Raw genomic sequence first — 23142 nt, 5'->3', positions numbered from 1 at the left:
ATATATATATATATATATATATATATATATATATATACATCAAATATGAATAGGGTTTGTTAAATTAATCCATATGTTATATTGGGCATTATTTGATTATCCTCATAGTTTAACTACCAAACCTACATCAAATCACTAGATTACTTCTACTGAATATTGGATGATATATAATCAGTCTGACAGAGAGAACATTCGAGAATCCGATACAAAATGGGTCGTAAGATTCAACAAGATTTAAATCTAAGAGAGAAAGATGTTACACAGCATCAATGAGTTGTAAAAGTGGTAAAAGTTGGAAGGAGAACCCAGTAGATGAAATACCAATTAAGGCTGAAGGTTGCAACAGCTGGTGGTAAGGGAGGCTCTAAGAGAGAAGTTAAGACCAAAGTTTCAAGTAACATTTTACTTTCATCAGGGAAATGACTATGCTCGATATGCAAAAAAGGAGTTGGTGGGAACCTCATTTCTGTCCATGGTATACTGAGATCACAAGCAAGGCTGAAAATTAATAAAGATTTCTGTATGTAACAGATGTGCAGAAATCTTTAACAATCAGAACAGTAGTAAAATAAATTCCTTTCAAAACTTGGAAGCTTCTATATAAATAGTTAACCGGGAAATCTATTCAGCAATTGAGGAGGATTCTTTGATAATACAACAGAGAAAAGTTAAGGGAGTTATCATCTGCGCTGGCAACAAGGGATATTTCTTTTAATTAACAGTAGACTGTATGTTGCTTGTATACAAAGTATGATGCTGGATGGAAGTGAGACATGGGTACTGAGGAGAGGATGTGGGAAGATGAAAGAGAAATGAAGCAAACATGCTCCACTAGATGTTTAATGTGTGAACAACATGCATCAGATAACCTAAAAGATAAACTGGATATAAGACGAATCAGTTGTAGCATGCAAAAGAAATTTTTTATACATCATATTAGAAGTTCAGGTTCTCATCCTGCCATGATGGAGTCCAGTTCTATATCTCAGTGTAAATCTTGGAAGTAAATTGGAAGATGAGTGTCACAAAATCACTTATTCAAGAAAACGGAGATTTTTTTAAATGCAATTCTTTATCTGGCAATGAAAAAGCTTTAATTCACTGGAGATCTGGAGTTTTATTGCATGAAGATGACAATGTTTGCTTTCTGTTCATAAATGGTGACTGCACATTGCCTGTCAACTATCACTCAGTCAGTCTTATTAGCTGCATTGCCAAACTGATAGAATCCCATGTCAGGAAAACACTCTGGAATTCTCACAGCCTTATCTGGCCCTCACAATTTGGGTTTATCCCTACTCCAGCTGTTGTGATCAACTTACTGAGTTTCTTGAAGACATCACCCGGGTCACTGATGGCAGCTCATGGGTGGATGTTGTTTGTCTTGACTTAGCTAAAGCTTTTAATTCAGTGCCACACAAAAGACTTATGGCAAAACTCTCTGCAATGGGTGTGAAAGATGATCTTTATAACTGGTTAGAGTCCGTCATTCTCAGAAAACTCTACAGAAAAAGTTAGCCCAAACACATGATTTCAAAGTTGTGTTTGCCATGTTAGAGGCAAAATGGCTGTCTCAAGTTGATCCGAGAGACTCGTTTGGAAAAATATGTAAAACTAATCAATATTACAAAGACCTACAATTTCAAAACTATCATAGATATTGACCTAATACTTGATATTTTTCCATCATATAAGTACAGAAGCTAGTATGAATTTTTTCAGTGGGGATTTAAGGGGGTGACCTGGGATGCTCTGGGTGATTTGACATGAAACGACCCTTAAACAAAACCAAACTAAGCACTTTTATATATAACAAACTAAAACCATCCACTATTGATGATCATAAACCTAGTTACATAAGGCAGAGACTATCAACAATTTTATCACACAAAGAAACGTGTGACCAAACAGCATCATTCTACAATGATAACCGAAAAGTAAACAGATTTAAAGACACACTGCAATATACAACCAAACACAAAAAGAGAAACACGAAACCAAAACAATTTTTATTAGTTTAACAGACATTCTTAATAAGTCACACCAAGCTCCCCACTCCACAAAGAAACCTTTATTCTTGACCAAAGCAAAATTTCAAATATGTTAGCAAAAGCCACTCAATCATGAAATACCACTCACAACAGCAAAAATCTCCTCTGTAAATAAATGACTGTAATTAGTTTTACAGTTAAATTTGCTCACAAACGAAATAAGTCATTAAAATTCCCTAATCTTGACCAAAACAAAATTCACACCATTTCCTTCTTCCTACCTTGCCATAACTTCAATATTTACAAAAACAACACAATAACACACCAAAAAAAAAAATTCACCAAATATACCAAAACTTAAAGAAACATACTGTGAGCCTTAATTAGATGTGCAGATAAATTCAGCAGATATGCAAATATAAAGAAAATAAAAATATACCCCTCCTCAAAAAAATACAAAAAAATAAACACCATGCCATGAAAAATAACAGAACAATAACATCTGATCAACAAATCCCAAAACCAAATCAATGAACAGAGGAGACAAACTCAATTTCGTTCCCCAATTGATAGTGTAGAATATTCATTGCCTACATAAAGCTATAAAAGTATCAGAAATTAAATTGTTATTATCTTGGATAGTATTTGTGCATTCAATGGCTTGTCATTAATATATATTTTTATACATACATATTGCGAATCAGAAAGACTGAAATAAATTTAAATGTTAGAAAACCAAAGCTCTGGTATATACACACACACACACACACACACACACACACACACACACACGATTATATATATAATTAAATTTCAATATAGATCTTTTACAACTTATTTTTTATTTTTATCAATGAATGAGATCTTTCATGTTATTTAGAAGCAGTGATGATGGTGAGATTTTCCGTAATAAAAGTTAATTTTAAGTAACCGGGTAAATATCTACATAGTAACTTCTACTAAGTGAGTATTTGAAATTTTTATTTGCTTTTATTTTGTTTGGGTGATTAAAATTAACACAAACATCACAACAGATATATATAATTACAGAGACACCGACACACATTAATACCTGAAGCTTCAAAACATGCCACCCAGCACACACAAAACTGTAACAATCCCATACAATCCAGCCAGGAAAATTTGTACCGTTGTTAATGATGTAAATATCAGAGAAGAATGACTCGCAGAGCTCCATGGATTTCTACTCAAAAAAAAAAAAAAAAAGTCCACCCTTACTTATACACAATGGTATTGATCAAGCAAAACAAGTTTCTATAGAACACAAGACAGGGACAGAGCACTTTTTGTAGTGATCCACATAAGCATAATATTTTTAAATAAATGAAACAAACTTCCCAATATCTCCGTTTTATAAACTTTATGGCTCAGATATGGTTAACTTTAAGAGCAAATGTAAAGAGTTTTATTGAGAAGTTCAAATCAATTCTGGATGGACAATAATATTTATTTATTTAATTCGGTTTAAAATTTGATTCTATTAGAAAATAACTTTCATTAAAAACTTTGTGTGTAAGTGTACACATGTGTATGTATGAGAATGCGGGTGTGTGTATTCATATTTATAAATGTGTGTGCACATAGGCAACAACAAGATTGTTTCTATTTAATAATAATAATAATAATAATAATAATAATGCAGAAAAGAATTAAAAAATGAATGCTGTAATGCTGTAAAAGTTATCTCCCTTCTATTTATCAGAATACCTTAACTTAAATGTTATTATAAAGTGGATTATTTCTAAATAGCATGAAAGTTACATATATATATATATACAAAAATATAAAATAATTTGTGGAAATTGATACTTGGGAGTGGAGCTGACTCTTGGTGCTTCAATGAATGAGGGTTCATCAAGACACAGCTGCTCAACCGTCAAGTTATGGCGACTTGTGTGCAGGGATAAACCTGAGAGTTGGAAAGTAGCATCCTCTACATTTTCCCATTGCCTCTTTTCCCAATTGCCACTGGACCTACGAGAAAGTGTGATGGTTTTGGTGCTGATGCCTTGGTTTGCTGAACACACATACACACACATATACATGGATGTTGTTCTATTGCAGCTCATATTAAAGATGAAAGCAACAAAATTCTTCAAGAGAGCTAGAAGTTCCTAACACCATTCCAAACTAGCCCAATCCTCTCACCCACTTCCTTATTTCAAAGGTTAAAAAATTTAGACAATAACAAGATCTAACAAATGAATTAAGGAAACTAATATTAAATTGAAACCCAAGAGTGCCCTACCACTGTTTCTCCACAAGCTACTGAATCCCCAAGAATAAGCCAATATGAAAGCAAACCTATGATTATAGGATAATTGTTTACTCACCTTTAGCACAAGTAGTTCCTTCATAACCTTTTTGGCAGCCATTTACACATTTGCCAGTAACAACATGACATTCTTCTTTCCCTTTGACACACCATCCACAGGTCATATTGCAGTTTTGACCATAGAAACCATATTCACAAACTAACAAAAAAACAAGTAACAACTCATTTGAAGACATTTATTGCACATAATTGAGAATCGAAAAAAATTAATCAGTGAAAATACTGTTAGGAAAAGAATTTTTTTTTTTTTAAACCATCACGCCAAAGCCTCAAGCTAAAACTGCAAATAGAATAACAGAATAATAATGTAACTTTCTTACAAAAGAACTAAGCCATAAATTTTTGGTAGAGAGGACAGGTAGTTATAATGAATACAGTACTTGGTTGTGCATATTTTCTCTTGCTATTTTATGTATTTTTTCACATTTTGACCTTACCATGTGAATTTGATAATTCGCTAGAGACCTTCTTATATTAACCACAACTTGTTTTTGGTAACTGCACAGAATTGTTTTTCATGTAAAATAGGAAACGTATCATGACTAGTAACTTATCTGGACAATGGGACAAATAATGTCACAATTAGAGACCCTGAGATCACAACAGTTCTATTTGAATAATATACAATTAGTGTCACAAAAAGAACCTACAACTCTAAAGCAGAAATTGGTGATCAATCCTCCAACTTCTAGACTAATTGAACACAAATTTCACAATTGGTGACAGTCAAACATTCTGAATGCTTCATGAAAGAATAATTCTTGTCTGAGCAAACAGATTTCAATATGCTTCAAATATGTTTCAACTGTTTCAAATATGTAAACCTTTATAATTCTATTCAAATACAAGCTGACCAGACTGCTATAACATAGCACAAGAAGTAGCCAACAATTATTTTGAAATTTGTTTTAATGTGAGTTCCTCGCATGCATCTGTCAGATGCTACATATTGCAATAGTTAAAAGTAGCAGAGTCCACTGTGCAGCATGTGGTCTATGAGGGCATCAAGTGCTATACACTGAAGAGAAGACAGTTTATATTTGGCAAGACATATGACAACCATGGGATTTAGTGATCCCCAATATCATATGCATTCTTAGATCTCTTAATTTAAATTTACTGGATTGCTACATCTGCAGTGTTATAGGGGAGGACAATCAGCCAACAGCTCTTGTGCTGAAGATATATTGGCAACAACTGTTCTGTGTGTGTAGGGAAAAATTTGGGCCATTAGACTTTGAAATACAGTTGCCAGTTGCCTCTTCTGGGCTGTCAATGGAACTTTAGTGCAGTGAATTTACTGGATGCTGTTTTGTGTATATGTATTATTCAACTTGGGTGTCTGTACCAAAGTTAATATAGAAGGAGAAAAGAGGCGAGTCCATTGGCTGAATTATGTGGTCCCATCTCAGTACGAAACTGCCATGTTTCTATTCAGTCTTCTTTCTGCACATGCATTGTACAACAGGAATAGAGAGAGTGAACTTGAACGCTACCTGTTCTGCATTTCTCTCCCATATAACCAGATTCACAGCCATGAGGACATATTCCATTTGCATGGTGACAACTTGTACCTTTCAAACAGTAACCACATGGATATGAACAATTATGTCCATAATGAGGATTGGCACATTCTGAAATGAAAGACATTAAACAAAATGAGACAAAAGATAACATCAACCATTTTAAACTTTAAGAAGTTGAATATCTTAGAATGAGAACTATAATTTTAACATTCTAAATATTCAAGATTTAAAATTTAAATAAGCTAAACTGGATATTTTATAACTAGTATTTATGCATCAACTAAATGAATGGACAAGAAAAGGAAGTGTCAATTGATAGAGTTGGGTGACATCTTTTTCAAGATAAGATACAATACCATTGACCCCAGGACTAGACTACTTCTTTATTTTATCAACCCTGAAATGTTGAAAGGTGAAGTTGACCTCAACAGGATTTAAAATCAGGACAAGAGCTGGAACAAATATTGCTAGGTACTTTCTTTTTCCCATTCATTCTCTTCATTTAGCAACCTTTCATAGTGGCCTCTCCAAGTCTCTCTCTTTGCAAGCATCGTTAAATGCAAGTGAACCATCATCCATGTGGACACATTTCTCTCCTATAACATCACAATTCTCTCTGCAAGAGTGTGTGAAAGAGAAGTGTAATGTCCCAGGAGAGAAATGTGTCCACATGGATGCTGGTTCACTTGCATTTAACGATGCTTGCAAAGAGAGAGACTTGAAGACGCCACTATGAAAGGTTGTTAAATGAAGAGAATGAATGGGAAAAAGAGAGTCTGCCAAATGTTGACCCAACAGAGGGACCGGCTATTCAAATTGACAGTACCATGGTAGATAAAGCAATTAAGGGTATGAAGACAGGCAAAGCCCTCGGCCCATCAGGAACCATGGCAGAGATGCTTAAAATATCTGGCAGTGTAGGCTATAGTCAAGTCACTCATATAGTTAACCAGGTGATACACGAAGGAGTCATACCTAATGACTGGTGTAGCAGCACCATAGTCAACTGCTACAAAAATAAAGGTGACGCATTAGATAGGAATAATTAGAGGTATCAAATTGTTGGATCAGGTGATGAAAGTCACACAGAAGGTCATAGCCCAACTAACTAGGGAGAGAGTTAGTTTAGATGAGATACAGTTTGGGTTTGTGCCAGGGAGCATCACCACTGATGCTATATTTCTGGTGAGACAGCTGCAGGAGAAATTCCTAGCCAAAGATAAACCTCTGTACTTGGCTGTCGTTACTAAGGATAGATGAGTAGTTAATGAGAGCTGTACAAGCCATGTACAGGGATGCTGTCAGTAAGGTAAGGGTTGTCAACGAGTACCGTGACGAATTCTGGGTAGGAGTAGGGATCCACCAAGGATCAATCTTCAGCTCCCTCTCATTCATCATAGTCCTCCAGGCAATAACAGAGGAATTCAAGTCAGGATGCCCCTGGGAGAACCTTTATGTTGATGACCTTGCTCTAATAGCTGAGTCACTATCAGAACTAAAGAAGTTTCAGGTGTGGAAGCAAGGGCAAGAATCGAAGGGCCTTAGAGTCAATCTAGCAAAAAACCAAAGTCATAGTAAGTAAGAAGGCAGACAAACAACAAACCACTTCAGGTAGATGGCCCTGCTTGATCTGTAGAAAAGGCATAAGATGTACCCAGTGTAAACTATGGACACATAAGAGGTGCAGCAATATCAATGGAAGATTAACTAGGAAGATAGTTTTTGTTTATGGCAGATGCACAGAGGCAATGAACACTGAAAATGTGCAGGAAACAGCTTCCATCACATGCCAGAGTGAAAAACTAGAAGTAGTTGATACCTTCCGTTACCTAGGTGTCCAAGTCAGTTGCAGGGGTGGATGTGCTGAGAGTGTAGTTGCTAGAATAAGAATAACTTGGGCAAAGTTCAGAGAGCTCCTACCTCTGATTGTAACAACAAGCCTCTTGCTCACAGTGAAAAAGAGACTGTATGACGCATGCATGCAAACAGCCATGCTACACAGCAGTAAAACATGGGCTGTGACTGCCGAGGACATGTGTAGGCTTGAAAGAAATGAAGCTAGTATTCTCTATTTGAAACAATGTCTTGGCCCAGAAGAGTTTTCCACTGTTTGAAGCAGTCCTGAGACTCTTGTGAAGTGATGCCTTTTAATGCCTCAGTCATTTCTTTCCTTCACCTCTTCCACATCTGGAAAACGTTTTCCTTTAAGGACTTTTTTTCATTCATGGAAACAGAAAAAAGTCACAGCAAGCAAGATCAGGCAAATAGGGAGGGTGGGTAAGTGGGGTTATACCATTTTTGGTCAAAAACTGTAACACACCCAAGGTAGTGTGCACAGATGCATTGTCATGATGAAACCACCATTCTCCACTTTGCCACAGGGCAGGGCATTTTCATTTCACTACATCTCACAAATGCTTCAGAACTGACAAGTAAAATGTCTGGTTGGCAGTTTGACCAGGAGGAACAAATTCTGTGTGGAAAATTTCTTTCACATTGATAAAACAAATCGGCATTGTTTTGACGTTGGACGTGACATGCTTTTTGGGGGTTTAGTGACATTGAATGCATTCATTGACTTGTTTGCTGCTTTATTTCTGGGTCATAGCCATATCACCAGCTTTCATCACCAGTCATGACCTTGGATCAACTTTCAACTGTTCTTTCAGTTCTTGACATACATTCAGCCATGACTGCTTTTGATCTTCCGTGAGCAAGCAAGGCACAAATTTTGCTGCAATTCTGCTCATTTGCAATTCCTCGCTCAAAATTCATTGGCAGGATACACCAGTCATATCAACAAGTTTGTCAACTGTTCAGGAACAGGCCTCCTCCAAGATCAATTCATGAAGTTTTGTAATGTCTTCATTTGTTCGGGTGGTTGACAGTCACTCTGGTCTTCAAGTGACAAGTGACCATTCCCAAAGCATGAAAACCACTTGTAAACTTGTGTTTTGCTCATGGTAGTATCCTTGTAGGCTGTTTGAAGAATGACAATGGTTTCAGCCACTGTTTTTCCTAGCAGAAAACAGAATTTCACAGAAGCACACTGTGCCTTCATTTCAGCCATCGCAAAAATCGACAAAGACACACCACAACTTCACTTGGTGCCACTGGTTGGCAGACTGATGCCTAAGGGTCACACCAAGTGGCTTGTCCTAAAGAGAATGTTTCCAGTTATTTTTGGGTACCCCCTTTGTATTCTGGTAGATACAGCAAGGAGAGCAAAGAAATTATTTTTTTCCATATGAGACATAATTGAAGGAAGGCCTGGAAAATTGGGGGGCAGTAATATCAAATGTTGTAGCTTGGAATGTAACAAAAGTTAATCTAAATGGTTAATCTTTAACAGAATAGGGGTTAGGCATTCAAATAATAATATTGGCAAGCCTCACGGATGGTTGAGAGGAAAAAGTGTCAAACTAGTAGCTGATGGTTCAAATTTTGGCATGTCTGAATTTCAAATCATTTTAGACACAAGACATTTCTAAAACTAAAAAGCAGATTAATCTTCCTTAAAATACAGAGTTATGTACTTTGTCCAGGAGCAAAGAATACATTGCATTTGGCTAGGCCAACTGGAACAGAAGTATATTTGATAAAATAAAAAAAGTACCAGTCATATACTGGGATCAATTTAATGAACTGTCCTAAGCAGCAATAGCAATAATACTACAACAGAAATAAAATTCAATACACATGCACACACATACATATAAGTTCCTAATACATACTTGTTTTACATGTTGGACCCATAAATCCTGGTTTACACCCATATTTACAGTAGCCAGTTTTCTTGTTGCATGAATTATCTAAACGACAATTCCCACATCTCAAATTACAATTTCGGCCATATTGACCATTTGGACATTCTGAAATAAAAAAATAATAAACAAATTAAAAAAAGAATTATACAAAGATATATATGTTCAAGGGGTGGGTAACTGAGCTTCTTTTTATATACAAAGACAAAGAAAATGTGTACTCAATACATATATGCGTGTATATCATTGCTATTATGTTAAACTGTCATATGTCCAAATACGTTTTTTTTTTTTTTTTCAATATTTATTTTTGGTTGCAATAGCTAGTTCTTTTAGTCAAACTTTCATATCTCCAGCTGCTTCAGATGCCAAGATATGAAAATTGTCAAAGTGTAGTACAACAGTTTTGCTATGGAATGGTGAAACTATTTTTTCGTTTTCTGAAAAAGCAACATTTCGGACTTAACAACACTTTTGCATAATAGCAGTGATATATTTATATGTATTCAAAACTAAAACTTGGTTTTGAAGTCACACAGCATTTCTGTGGGACATCTGATTAGTTTAAAGCATTTATGGTCAAATCCACATCATCCAATGATTTATTCTTGATATAAATCTGAATACATGGTGCAGATGTGGCTGGGTGCAAATGTAGCTGAGAGCAGGCATGGCTGAGTAATTAAGAAGTTTCCTTCCCAACCACATGGTTTCAGGTTCAGTCCCACAGCATGGAACTTTGAGTAAGTGTCTTTTACTATAGTGAGTGGATTTGGGAGATGGAAACTGAAAGAACCCTATGATAGTTGAAAAATGGGTATCACTGACATACAAGCAATGTCATCCATTTCCAACATTTTGTGAAGATATCTCTGGTCATGAGGAAATATTACTTTTCTTGGAAACAAGTGACAGTTAATGACAGGAAGGGCATCAGGTCATAGAATATCTGACACAATAAACTTTGTTTGACCCACGCAAGCATGGAAAATTGGATGTTAAACTGATGACGATGATGATGATAAATCAATATATATAAATATGTGTGTGTTAACAATAGTAATAAACTAAAGAAACAGTACTCAATACCAAAGAGTAATTATTTTTATTGGCAGCTTGACAAACTGCATGAATTTATTTGTATCAGGAAACTGCAAGTAACAAATGGCATTGATTTCAGTAAGCAACTTTTACACACACACAAACATACACATATATAGTCTGACTACTTCAATACATGATTCTCACAGCACTGAAATCTTTGATCGAAAGAACCATATTTTCTCTTATATTACTATATCCCCCATACTACTTTAGAACAGAGCTAATGATACTTTCTTGTTATGAATTATAGAAAATATCAACCTGATCAATTTTACAAGAAATAAATTCAGAGTAGAGGGAATGAAGCTATAGCTTTGAACAATTAAAACCATGACTATGTTTACTGAATGCACATATCACAAACAGAGTTTAACTGAGATAGGAGAGATAGTGCATGCCTTTGACCTTTCTAGGTGGTTGATACCCAGAGTGCATACCTATAGGTCATTTTCCACAGTAAATGTGAGTGACCACAAGATCTTATCTAAATATTTGCAATAGAGTGAACACCACCAAAATAACTTGCTCCATATCTGTAAAAAACAGTTTGCATCCATTGCTATTCAACTTGCTTCATTGCTTATCCCAACCAAACTACTGAGACCACCTATTCATCAATACTTTACACACAGTAATTATATATGATCATGTTGCCAAAACCACTCGGCCTTCCACTTCCTTCACAGGAATCTAGCAACATACACATATTGCCAGGAATTTTACAACAGAATAACAATATCAGTTTTTCTTACAAAGTGCGTGACATAGCTGACTTGACTTTCTACTTTTCTATATTCAGATCCACATATTTACTTGTATAAATGCACTTCACAGCAAAATTGACTTAAAAATACACACAATTTAATGATATGAGCTCAAACATTTTTCAGATTCTCACTCCACGTACATAAAATATATACACTGGCCTTACATCACACCAACTTTTCGATATACAGCTAAGACTACTATTATTTGTTTTACAACCAACACTCTGTAGGGAAGTAGTATAATAGGAAATTTAGCCCCAAGTTGATTCTCAGACCATAAATCTTGGCACTGTTACTAACTTGTTTTAATTGTATTTTCTATGGGCTAGCAACCCCAACTGCTTTTTTGTTTTTTTGGGGGTTTTTTTTTACCTGGTTTCAGTTACCGAACTGAATATGTCAACTTGACCCTCGTAGTCATGACTCATTTACCTAACAACTATTATAAAAATAGACAAAAGTCAGTTAGCTAGTTACTGCCTAACATTCAAGAAGGGCACATCAACTGACACAATACTTGGCTGTCAGCCTATTGCCACTACCACAACAACTACCTGTCAAGTATAAGAAACACCATTATTGTTACCACCACTACATCACATCTCAGTCATATGTAAAGAAACTGTTATCCCCAGCTGGGCTCCTTGTTGATACACACACATTGCAGAACAACTAATAGCACATACATAATTATAAAACACAGTATGATCTTCTGCTAGTTTTCTCCCTGAGACCTTTGCTGTCCCAAATAGCTTTTGTAGTTGGGTTAACAACAAACAAGATGAAGGCAAATATCCGTCAAATGTAAATAATGTAAATAATGAACTTTTGTAGCGTTTAAAAAAAATAGAAAATGAAATGACTATTACAACTATTTTTGTACTCATCACTTATATCAGAATTATACAACATATTATGTTTTAACTTTTAAAATTAGAACTGGTGTTAATAAGATAGATGAAACGGAGAAGGTAGCATGCACATGTGTATGTGCATGAATGCATATGTATATATATAATAATAATAATAATAAAATCATAGTGTATAGCACTCAAGTGCACTACAACTCATCAAAGGTGCATGAACAGTACATAGAATTATGTACAAAAGTCATGCTTAAGCATACTACATTAAGAGTTTTTTAATACTTCTCAATTCATCCTTCTTTTATTCATAAAACAAAATCATTGCTATTAAACAGTACCAACATAGCACTCACTCGGCTTCCACCCACAAATTAAACTCAAGAATATAAACAACATAAGACTAAAAATGTTTCGAATCTGATAAAGCCAGTCATCTTTCAGTTCATGTTGGACTGTTTATAAAAAGCTATTATAATGGTTTTTGTTCCTCAAAGTGAATTGGTCTTGAGTAAGTGCCACTCAGAAGAGTAACCCCAGCTTACTCTTCTCTAATCCCTCATGCTGTGTTCAGCTTCCCAAATCCTGCACTATCCACTCTACCCAATCCTTCCCCCATACACTGATTGGCAGATTTAAATGCACCAGTCAGCACCTGCCACAGTATTTCCTGCACAATTTCAATTTTTGGAAAATACCTGATTAGATATTTTGATCTATGCAGACAGAGGTAGCTCTTTCCCCATTTTTTTGACAAGGGATTTTTAAATCCAAAATATTGAAGTACAAAGTGAAAGAAAAACATAAATCATTGTTCTTGTTTTGTTTTGTTTCTGTTTATACTTTATTTCTAAACTTACATTGTAGAAGCTTTTTTTTAAACACCATTAAAACTTAAACACACACAGACACAGATATGTACCTCCTCAACAGCAAGATACCTGTGCCTGTTCCTCTCGGTAACTGGCATAATGCCACTTCCCTCTCTACTACATCCCTACTTAGTAGAGGGCCTTTATCTTGCAAGCTACTTTGTCTTGTGGGTCACTAGTGTTGGTATCATGAAAAAAAGCAACCAGTATATCCTGTATAGTGGTTGGTATTAGGAAAGGCATCCAACCATAGAAACTATGCCAAAACAGAGTCAATGCAGTTCATGAGATCCTGCCAAACCATCTAAGCCATACCAACACGTAAGACAGACATTGAATGATGATGATGATAACACACACACCTGTGTGTACACATAGCAATCATGCAAACAAGTAAATATTTCTTTAGCAAGTCACATTCTTACTTACGTTTAGTACAATAATTTCCTGTGTAACCTGCTATACAATGTTGTTCACATATACCAGTTTCTGGGTTGCAACTGTTATTTTTACATTTGCCACAAGAGCTGTGACAGCTGTGTCCATATGTTCCACTCTTACATCCTGCAAAAATAGAAATACACAATTCAGCAGAAATGGAATCAACTATACATGTAACTGCACTCACTTATTAATGTGTATAAGCATATACACATTAATGTGTATAAGCATATATTACTTTTTTGTTTGGTATTGTTACTGCTATTTTTTCTGCCCTATCAATCATCTACCTCTCCCAATCACATAGCATTGGTCATCCCCAATCATTCATTACATGCACCCTTCAACTCTACCCAATCTTTACAGCTGTCACTTGCCTTTGTTCCCCTCACTAATTCCCCATCTTTCACACCTTTATACTCTCTTCCAATCTCCACCCACTCACATTATGGGATGGGGAGTTTCTATCCCCACTCACTTTTACTTACCTCACACCTTGAAGGTTCATCCACACACCTCATCACCACTAATTCTTTTTTATCTCTTTCCAGCTCCATTTGATCACTCCCACTCTCTCTTCTAAAGTATGATTAGTCATGTAGCTCCCATACAAGAAGCCTCTTCTGCTCTGGTCCCTTCTCTCATACTTTAACCCTCGCATCTAGCATAAAACTGCTTCTCTTGGGGTTTGTAGTTTTGCAAGTTGCATGGTGACCACACGAGTGTTGGTTGCATGAAAAAGCTCCCAGTTCACACAGTAAAGTGATTGCTGTTAGGAAGGGTATCCAGCTTTAGACACCATGCCAACACAGACACTAGAGTATGGTGCAGTCTTTGGACCTATCAAATCCTGTCAAACCATCCAACCCATGCCAGCATGGAACATGGACATTAGATGTTGATGACGATATTTATGGCTTTATCTTTAGCAATAAGCTCACCCCTATTACTTAATGTGTATCTCTCCAATGTTTCTTTTATTTTTGGATGGGCTGGTAGAGGAGGTCAATGAAAAACTCACTATTGGTTTAGTAATGTCATTTTTACCATATGCCTTTAGAGCAAATCCAAGTGCAGTTATGTGTGCCATGGATAAGGTTAGCGCTTTGTTTTGTATTGTTATTATTATTTCTTATTGTCAGTGACCTTTTGAAGGTGGTGAGCTGGCAGAACTGGTAGCACACCAGATAAAATTCCCAGCAGCATTCCCCCAGTCTTTACGTTGTGAGCTCAAATACTGCCTTTTATCCTTTCAGGGTCAATAAAATAAGTGCTAATCAAGTACTGGGGTCAATGTAATTGACTAACCCCTCAAAAACTGCTGGCTCTTCAAAAACTGTTGGCCCTGCTGACCCTTTGCCTTTTAAGTTCAAATCTTGCCCAAGTCAATGCTATCAGCTTTATCTTAGTAGGCAGAGCTGCAGCATGGTAGCAGACCAATAACTAAAACTACTAAACGAAATAAAAGAATATATGCATGTGAGTATAAAAAAGGCATGGATGTATGTTTAGTTCAAATCTTTCTGAGGTTCGTTCATCATCGTTTAACGTCCGCTTTCCATGCTAGCATGGGTTGGACGATTTGACTGAGGACTGGTGAAACCGGATGGCAACACCAGGCTCCAATCTAAATGTGGCAGAGTTTCTACAGCTGGATGCCCTTCCTAACGCCAACCGCTCAGAGAGTGTAGCGGGTGCTTTTACGTGTCACCCGCACGAAGGCCAGTCAGGCGGTACTGGCAACGGCCACGCTCGAAATGGTGTCTTTTATGTGCCACCCGCACAAATGAAGGCAATAAATTGGCAGTGTCTTTTAAGTGTTAGACAGACTAGGTTGCGACATGTGGTCCAACTCTGACCACTCTGAGTTCAAATTCAACTGCAGTCAATTTTGCTTTTCATCCTAAAAGATCAATAAAAATGTACCAATACAAGAGTAGTGGATTTATAGAACTGTTAAAGCCATCAGGTAAGATAGCTTGCAGTAATTGTTTTGAGTATGTACCATTTTGATGGCATTGCCTACAACACCAGTGGTTCTGAGTATGAGCATTTTGATGGCATTGCCTACAATAACACTGGTGCCAAACTGTATCGGCCATAAAGCAATAGCCATTCCCATGAACAGCATCGATAGCATAAAGAAAGGAGACATGCATGTACAGGCTTCTGCCAGTCTTCTGTACATACATACAGGTGCAGATACATGGTCAAGCTTAACTATTGGAGCCTCATTCTTTGCCAAAGTTGTCTGACTTCCATCATTCCAGGATTGATAAAATAAGTATGAGTGTACACAATCAACTGTACACTTAAAGATGGTGACTTGGTATATAACCACAAACTAATCACTGCATTAGGAGAACAAAACAATATGTTCATTCATTCGATGTCTGTTTCTCCATGCTCACGTGGGGTTTAAAGAAGGAGATATTTGAGGCAAGCTTTTATGACCAAATGTTCTTTCTGTAGCCAATCTTTACCCGTTTTCTAGTAAGAGAAATTTTTTTTAATTCCAGAGTTCTTGAAAGCATAGAGAAATCAATTATAAAGTCACAAAGGAACGTCAGCATCACCAGCACTTTCCACAACTGTGACAAGCATAAAATATTGTACATTCACTAGGTTATTAAATTTAGCAGCTTTCTCACTCCTCCACTGCCCCTTACCAGTTGATCTCAAATTTGGCCTGCATATATGTGCATGTGTGTGTTTATATATATAAGACACAGGCATGGCTGTGTGATAAGAAGCTTACTTCCCAGTCACATAGTTCCAGGTTCAGTCCCACTGTGTGGCACTTTGGACAAGTGTCTTCTACAATAGCCTTGGGCCAACCAAGGTCTGAACGGAAATATGAAACTGAGTAACAGTTTTGTAAAGATTTTGCAGCTTTAATAAAAGCATATTACTCTACCTAAGGTATTTGAGTACTATTTTTTCCACCTTGTTCTGCATTTATGTGCATGTATGTATGTATATATTTGTGTCTATGTTTGTCCCCCACCACTGCTTGACAACTTGGTGTTGGTGTGTTTGCATCCCCATAACTTAGTAGTTTGGCAAAAGAGGTCAATAGAATAAGTAAGTACTAGGCTTTGTGAAAAAAATAAGTCTTTTGAAGGCAGTGTCCCAGCATGGCTGCAGTCAAATTACTGAAATAAATAAAAGATACAAAGATAATATAATGAAAGTACCACTTACTTTTTTGGCAGTTGTTCCCAGTCCAGCCAGCAGCACAACCAGACTTACAGACACCATTTATATCACACTTGTCATCTTTTTTACAGTGACACTCATATTTGCATCCAATTCCAAACCAATATTCAGGACAATCTGCAAAAGGAACAATAAATAAATATTCTTTCAATTTTTAGTCCACAGTTTTGTATTTATATACATATGCATGCATGTATACGGAATTATATACAAGAGATGAAACAAAGAGTAAAAGAAATCCACCTGCCCACGTGCATGCGTACGTGTGTAAAAGCATCACTATCTTATGAAATTTACTTCATAAACACAAAGTACTGGGGTTAATGTACTCAACTAACACTTCTCCCAAAAAGTGTTGGCTTTGCACCAAAATTTGCAACTATTGTTTTTCTTTTTAACTCGGATTCTGTTCGAACTCCTGAAGTCTTCAATGAGTGATGGGCTTGTAACCTGCAGCCTATGATACCATGCTATTTGTTCTCGTCAACAATACTTTCCTGATGGCTGTACCAAGAAAGCAAATTTTTTGCAGCAGCTCTACTGGGCACCCTATTCCTATTTCCTTCATATTCCTCTCAATACCTTTTGATACTGTCCTCAAGGCCCCAACAATAATTGGTACTATCTTCACCTTTTTCATCTTCCACAGTTGGGCTGCCTCATACTTAAGAGGGTTTAATACATCTATTTTTAACCTCTCTTCCTAAATATCCATGGATCAAATGGGCACACATCAAGCATGTGGCTTACTTTGTCCACCACCACTATATCTGGCTTGTGCTCAAACACCTGGTCCATTTGGACTTGGGAATCCCACAGGATTTTGCAAGTCTCCAACACAGTCACCCTCTGTGGTTTGTGTTCATAAAATGTCTGGCCTCTCTCTAACCCCCACTTTTCACAGTTTCCAATGCAACACATTATTATTATAAATTCAGAGTTACTGCTCTCTCAGAGGAGTTGTATGTCTGTACATACAACAAGCTTTTTTCAGTTTCCATGAACCAAATCCACTTGCCTAAGGTGTAATGCATTAGAACTGAACCCAAAACCATGTGGTTGGGCAACAAATTTCTTAAGCACACAGTCATGCCTGTTTATTGTGCGATCAGTCCTAGAAGTACACAAATCTGACTAATACTCCCTGTTCCACAATAGTGGCATACTATTTAATAACTAGAATGACCATACGCTATACACTAGTAGTCCTTATTGTTTAGTCCCAAATCACTTCTAACCAAGTAGACTTCTGATCAAAAATTCTAGCCATGACAATCTATCATTTTGTATATTTAAAACTACATAGTTCAATGAGGTCTTCCATTTTTAAGATGGTAGGACATTGTAAGAGAGATCTGACTAGATGAGAGACACTAATATTCCAGGGTGTTGCCCTTCAAGAGAGAATAGAATACAAAAGAGTTGTTTGGCTGTATAAATACTTTGTCTTATACTCACTATTGAAGGGCAAGAACTCTACTTCTCACTGCAGTTAAATTATTTGCCACTCCAGAAATTCCATTTTTGATTTATTGTTGCTAATCTCAACTGTCACCAGTTCCATCAGATTCTGGATATAACCTTTAACATCTAGTAAATTGTTTGAGTGGGAAGAGGGACTAACAAACAAAGCACATAATTGCTGTTCCTGGTAAAGTTTTGTGCAAGGACATACAGATGTTTTATTAACAAGTGAACCAAGGAAATGTAGTTGCACACACAATATTTAAATAGAATATTTTTTTTTAGAACAGATGCATGGTTTTGTACTCTGAATCTAATGCCATGTTAAATCACATCACATTTCTCACATTACATATTATATGAAACAAAAGTATTTATTTTATTTTTTTAATGATTTATGTTTAAACGATTTCATTTACAAACTCCATCATAATAGCAGCCTAAACCATTACAAAGAAAAAAAATAAATAAATATTTGTGTGTATTGTAAAGTGATGTAAAAGAAAAAAGACTAAAATGCTTACCACAAGATGTAATATTACAATCTTCATATTTAGATGATGCCACCATACACCAAGGGTTTGCAGCATAGTCAGCAGACATGTTTATATTGCGACAGTAGTTTTCTGGATAAATTCCATCAGGGAACATATCTGGTCTCACTCCACGCTGGCCCTCCCATTTTAAACAAGGTTTGCCTGTCTTGGATTTAGCAACACTACCAGTATAGGTTATGCCACGACTGTCATACATACACTTATTTTCTGAAATAAGAATAACACAATACATGAGGAAATGTTTAAACTAAATCAAAAATAATTTTAGTGGATTACAACTCATTATATTAGAGTTGAAAGGAATAACAAAAAGAAAATTACATGAATTACAATATACATAAAGTGAGAATAAATAAACCCCAAAATATCTATTTATGATGAAAATAGCATTCTTTTCCTTACTCTGCATGTATGCTATTGCTACACTGTCCATACACAACAGTAAAACTCTGCATACATTACGACTACAACACTATCAATATACACTTCAAAGTGATTTAGTAAAAAGGACAAATTAAAGAAGACAAAACTGAAATTAAGAAAGAGACAGAAGCAAAAGAGGGGAAGAAGAGAAGAGCAGCAAGTGATTAAATTAACTTTTATCATCATTCTTATTATTTAGTCTAAGGAAGAAGGATTATCCTTAATGATGTTGAAATCCTTTTGAGAATGGTAAAGTCAATGGAGTTGAAATTTAATATATTTTAGTGATTTTGGTCTTGGCACATTGTGTTCACAAACAGTCCAGAAATGACATGAAAAGACAATTTGTATGTAACTAACTCACCAATTTGGGACATATAACACACCATTAAAATGAAATGGTTAATGGTGGAAAATTTCCCTAACATACTTTAAACAACTTACATAATCAAGTAATACTGAATTCAATCCCTACCTCCATTATAAAGGGAGTCTATTCTTTTTCAATAAGAAATACTGAAGTTGAAACAAATCAACCATCACTGTCTGAATTATAGTGAATTTAGTGGGTTATTACAACAATCAACTAGTAGATCATCCAGTTCTCTATCCATTAGCCTAATTGTGGTTTTCTAATTGTGTTTGTTTTTTTGTTTTTTTTTTCAGGTCAGCCTTGATTCGGCAGATCTTTAATCAAAGGTGTTCCAGCTATAACTTTCTGGTCTCCTCCACCAGCAAATGTATCAAAAACTTAAGTACAAGTAGACGTTAGAATACTGTTATTTACAATGAATACTATACTCGTGTTCCAATTATTTATTGATATTGACCCAGTACTCAACTGGTACTTTATTTATTGATGAAAGACAAAGTCAATCCCAATAGCATTTGAACAAAGAACAGTGGGACGTAACCAAAAACTATGTCTTTCACATTGTTCTACCAATTCTGTCATACACTAATCTTAATAACAAAGATCTAAAGAGTTTCAGTTCTGCAAAAGGTTTGGATTGATGATAGGTTTAGTGAATGCATCAGATGGACTTGCGAAATGGCTTGGTAATGTAGAGGATCAGAAACCATTGTTGCAATAACAAGAGAAACAGAAAGATGACATGCATGCTAATGAGCCAGTGGTTATAGTGTACTAATGAGTAATGGCTTGCCAATTAGTAGGATGGGCAATTTGTTATATATTGTTGTAATCCTCTGTCGCACTATTATAATATCCACTCTGGTATAGCAGTATAGGTAGTTAGACAAGACCACGACTATCTTTGACCATCTATTTTGTACTCTGCCTACATTGACACTGACAGATTATTTATAATGCCTGGCACATACCACTCATCACATGGATGGGGTGCACCATTATTACTATTATCCCCATAACCTCTCCTCTTTTAAGTTCTCTTTTTTCTTAGGGAGTGTATTTTTATTTCATTTAATAGCAATAATTTCTACATCACCTACCTCCCTTTTTTGAGGGTCTTTTGTTCCTAGTTACACATTTAATATTTTTTGCATTTGTCATCTACTTACAGGAACGCTGTACACTTTCTTTTTCTTACGCTTGTGCATCTGGGTTCAATTATTTGTACAGGTGTTGGTACTTGAAAAGTATCATTTAACCATTCCATTGGTTCTTCCAATCTTTTGGATTTGCTCTCGACAAATCTTTTTTTTAGCTGGTTCATGTGTCTCTTGTATACCCCTTTTCTTCCTTTTACCAAGTATTGCATTTTATCTATGCGTTTGGTACTCACGTCATCTTCCCAACTTTGTTTTCTGTTCTTTTATGCCTTAACAAATACCTTTTCACCCATTTTGAAATATCTTGCTGTATTTTCCATTGCAATTTTTCTTTTCTTGCCAGGCAGCAATTGTTGAAGACTGATTTTATTTTCCTCGCAAACAGCAAACATCAGCTCCACTGGTGACATACCTGCTGGTGTGTTTGGATTTGATGTCATACAGTATACTCTAAGGAATTGTTGTAGAGTTACCTCATCTGTGCCTTCTTTATTCAACTTTCTTTAGGCTCTCTTGAACATATCAGCAAAGAATTCTGCTTGTCTAGTAGATCTGGGGTGTTATTGTGCAGTAGTTACATGTTCTACAGCGAATGTTTCACAAAACTTTTTTAACTCAAAAAACACAAATTGCATTCCATTGTCAGACACTACCGTGTCTGGGATGCCAAATCTTGCAAACAGCTCATGTAAAAAGTTTGATGCAGTTGAGGAGGTTGGCTTTTTTACACTTACAAATTTCTGGCCATTAAGACAAACTATCTACCACCACTAAGTAGTGTGAACCGTTTAAGGGACCAGCAAAATCAATGTGAAGTCTCGACAATGGAACATCTACTTATAGGCAAGGTTCACTTTTTATCATCGGTAATTTTGCCGCTAGAGCACATCCTCTACAGCCTTTCGCTAAATTTTTGATTTCTCTATCCATTTTTGGCCAGTACACGTAGCTAGTATCAAGGATGTCCAACATGAAATTTCCTGAACATTTTCTTTTGCAATGTTTCAGGTATTACTACTCTCTCTGCATATATCAGTACACCATCACAAATTGAGTATAGGTTCATGTTTTGGTTTCATTTTGCACCAATCCTGTTCCTATTTACTTTTCCTGTCCACAGTATTCTTTTCATTTCTGTTATGAAATTGTCCTTTTCTGTATTTTGTTTTATGTCTTCTAGGATTACTGGTAATTCACGTATCACATTCCACATTACATTTTTTATTTCTCTTTCTCATTTTAAAGCTGTGATGACCTTATCTTCAAATGGCTTGCAGCATTTTAGTATCAGTCTGGACAAACCATCTGCATGCTCTAGTTTTTTTGACTCTAAATATTCCATTTTGTAATCATAATTCAATAATGTAGTGCCCCATCGCTGTAGTCTATTCACTGTGTATTCCTTTTTTAGAACCGTATTTTGACAGTTGTGTGATATGATCCTTTTGTAGACAGAAACTTCTTCCATGAATAAATCTATGAAATTTTTCACACCGAATATGACTGCTAACGCTTCTTTTTCTATCTGGCTATAGTTCCTTTCAGCTGATAATCACATTTGTAACGCATAGGTTATAGCCTTTTTACTCCCATCGTCATATTTCTGGAGAAGCACAGCTCCTACACTGTAATCACTCGCATCTGTGGCCAATATAACATCCAGCTTTGGATCAAACTGCATTCAAGTTTGATGTTAAAATGTTTTTTTAACTCATCAAATGCCTTCTGGCACTTATCAGTCCAGTACCATTTAGCATTTTTCTTTAGCAAATCATTTAGCAGGGCCCTTACATTATGGATATAGGAAATGTAAATTTGATTGTAATTAACTAAACCCAAAAATGCATGTAGCATAGTCACATTATTTGGAGTGGGCATATTTTTTTTATCACAGTTGCTCTGGATGGATCCAGTTTCCATCTGTTTTTATCTATTATTTATTTTTTTTTTTTTCAGAAAGAACTCGCATTTCTCTTGCATTAACTTGAAGTCGTATTCTCTAATCTTTACGAATATCCTTTTAACGTGTTCTATGTGTTGTTCATGTGATTTACTTTTTATTAGGACCGAGACCTTTGGAAATGTGCTGTGCGTGAGAAGACCCGGCAAGCCAAGTAAGATCGTTGCCAGTGCCCCTGGACTGGCTCTTGTGCGGGTGGCACATGAGATGCACCATTTTGAGCGTGGCCGTTGCCAGTACCGCCTGACTGGCTCCCGTAGGATTTTCGAGTGAGATCGTTGCCAGTGCCCCTGGACTGGCTT

The 23142-nt window shown here is 36.0% G+C and overlaps 1 protein-coding gene across 2 annotated transcripts in view; it reads right to left on the bottom strand.

Moving 5' to 3' along the window:
* Window positions 1-23142, bottom strand: part of LOC106883169 (receptor-type tyrosine-protein phosphatase T) — a 201176-nt gene that overhangs the window by 61437 nt on the left and 116597 nt on the right. For both annotated transcript variants that reach the window (XM_052970235.1, XM_052970236.1), the window contains exons 5-10: window positions 18892-19131; window positions 16889-17020; window positions 13673-13807; window positions 9608-9745; window positions 5844-5981; window positions 4346-4486 (exon numbers count right to left, since the gene is read on the bottom strand). In XM_052970235.1, coding sequence (XP_052826195.1) covers window positions 4346-4486; window positions 5844-5981; window positions 9608-9745; window positions 13673-13807; window positions 16889-17020; window positions 18892-19131 — 924 coding nt within the window. The remainder of the gene's footprint in view (window positions 1-4345; window positions 4487-5843; window positions 5982-9607; window positions 9746-13672; window positions 13808-16888; window positions 17021-18891; window positions 19132-23142) is intronic.

Source organism: Octopus bimaculoides, chromosome 8, assembly GCF_001194135.2.
Source record: "Octopus bimaculoides isolate UCB-OBI-ISO-001 chromosome 8, ASM119413v2, whole genome shotgun sequence".
In the NCBI taxonomy this organism is placed as follows: domain Eukaryota; kingdom Metazoa; phylum Mollusca; class Cephalopoda; order Octopoda; family Octopodidae; genus Octopus; species Octopus bimaculoides.
The sequence above is the reverse complement of the archived record's forward strand: the minus strand, read 5'-3'. Positions and strand labels throughout refer to the sequence as shown.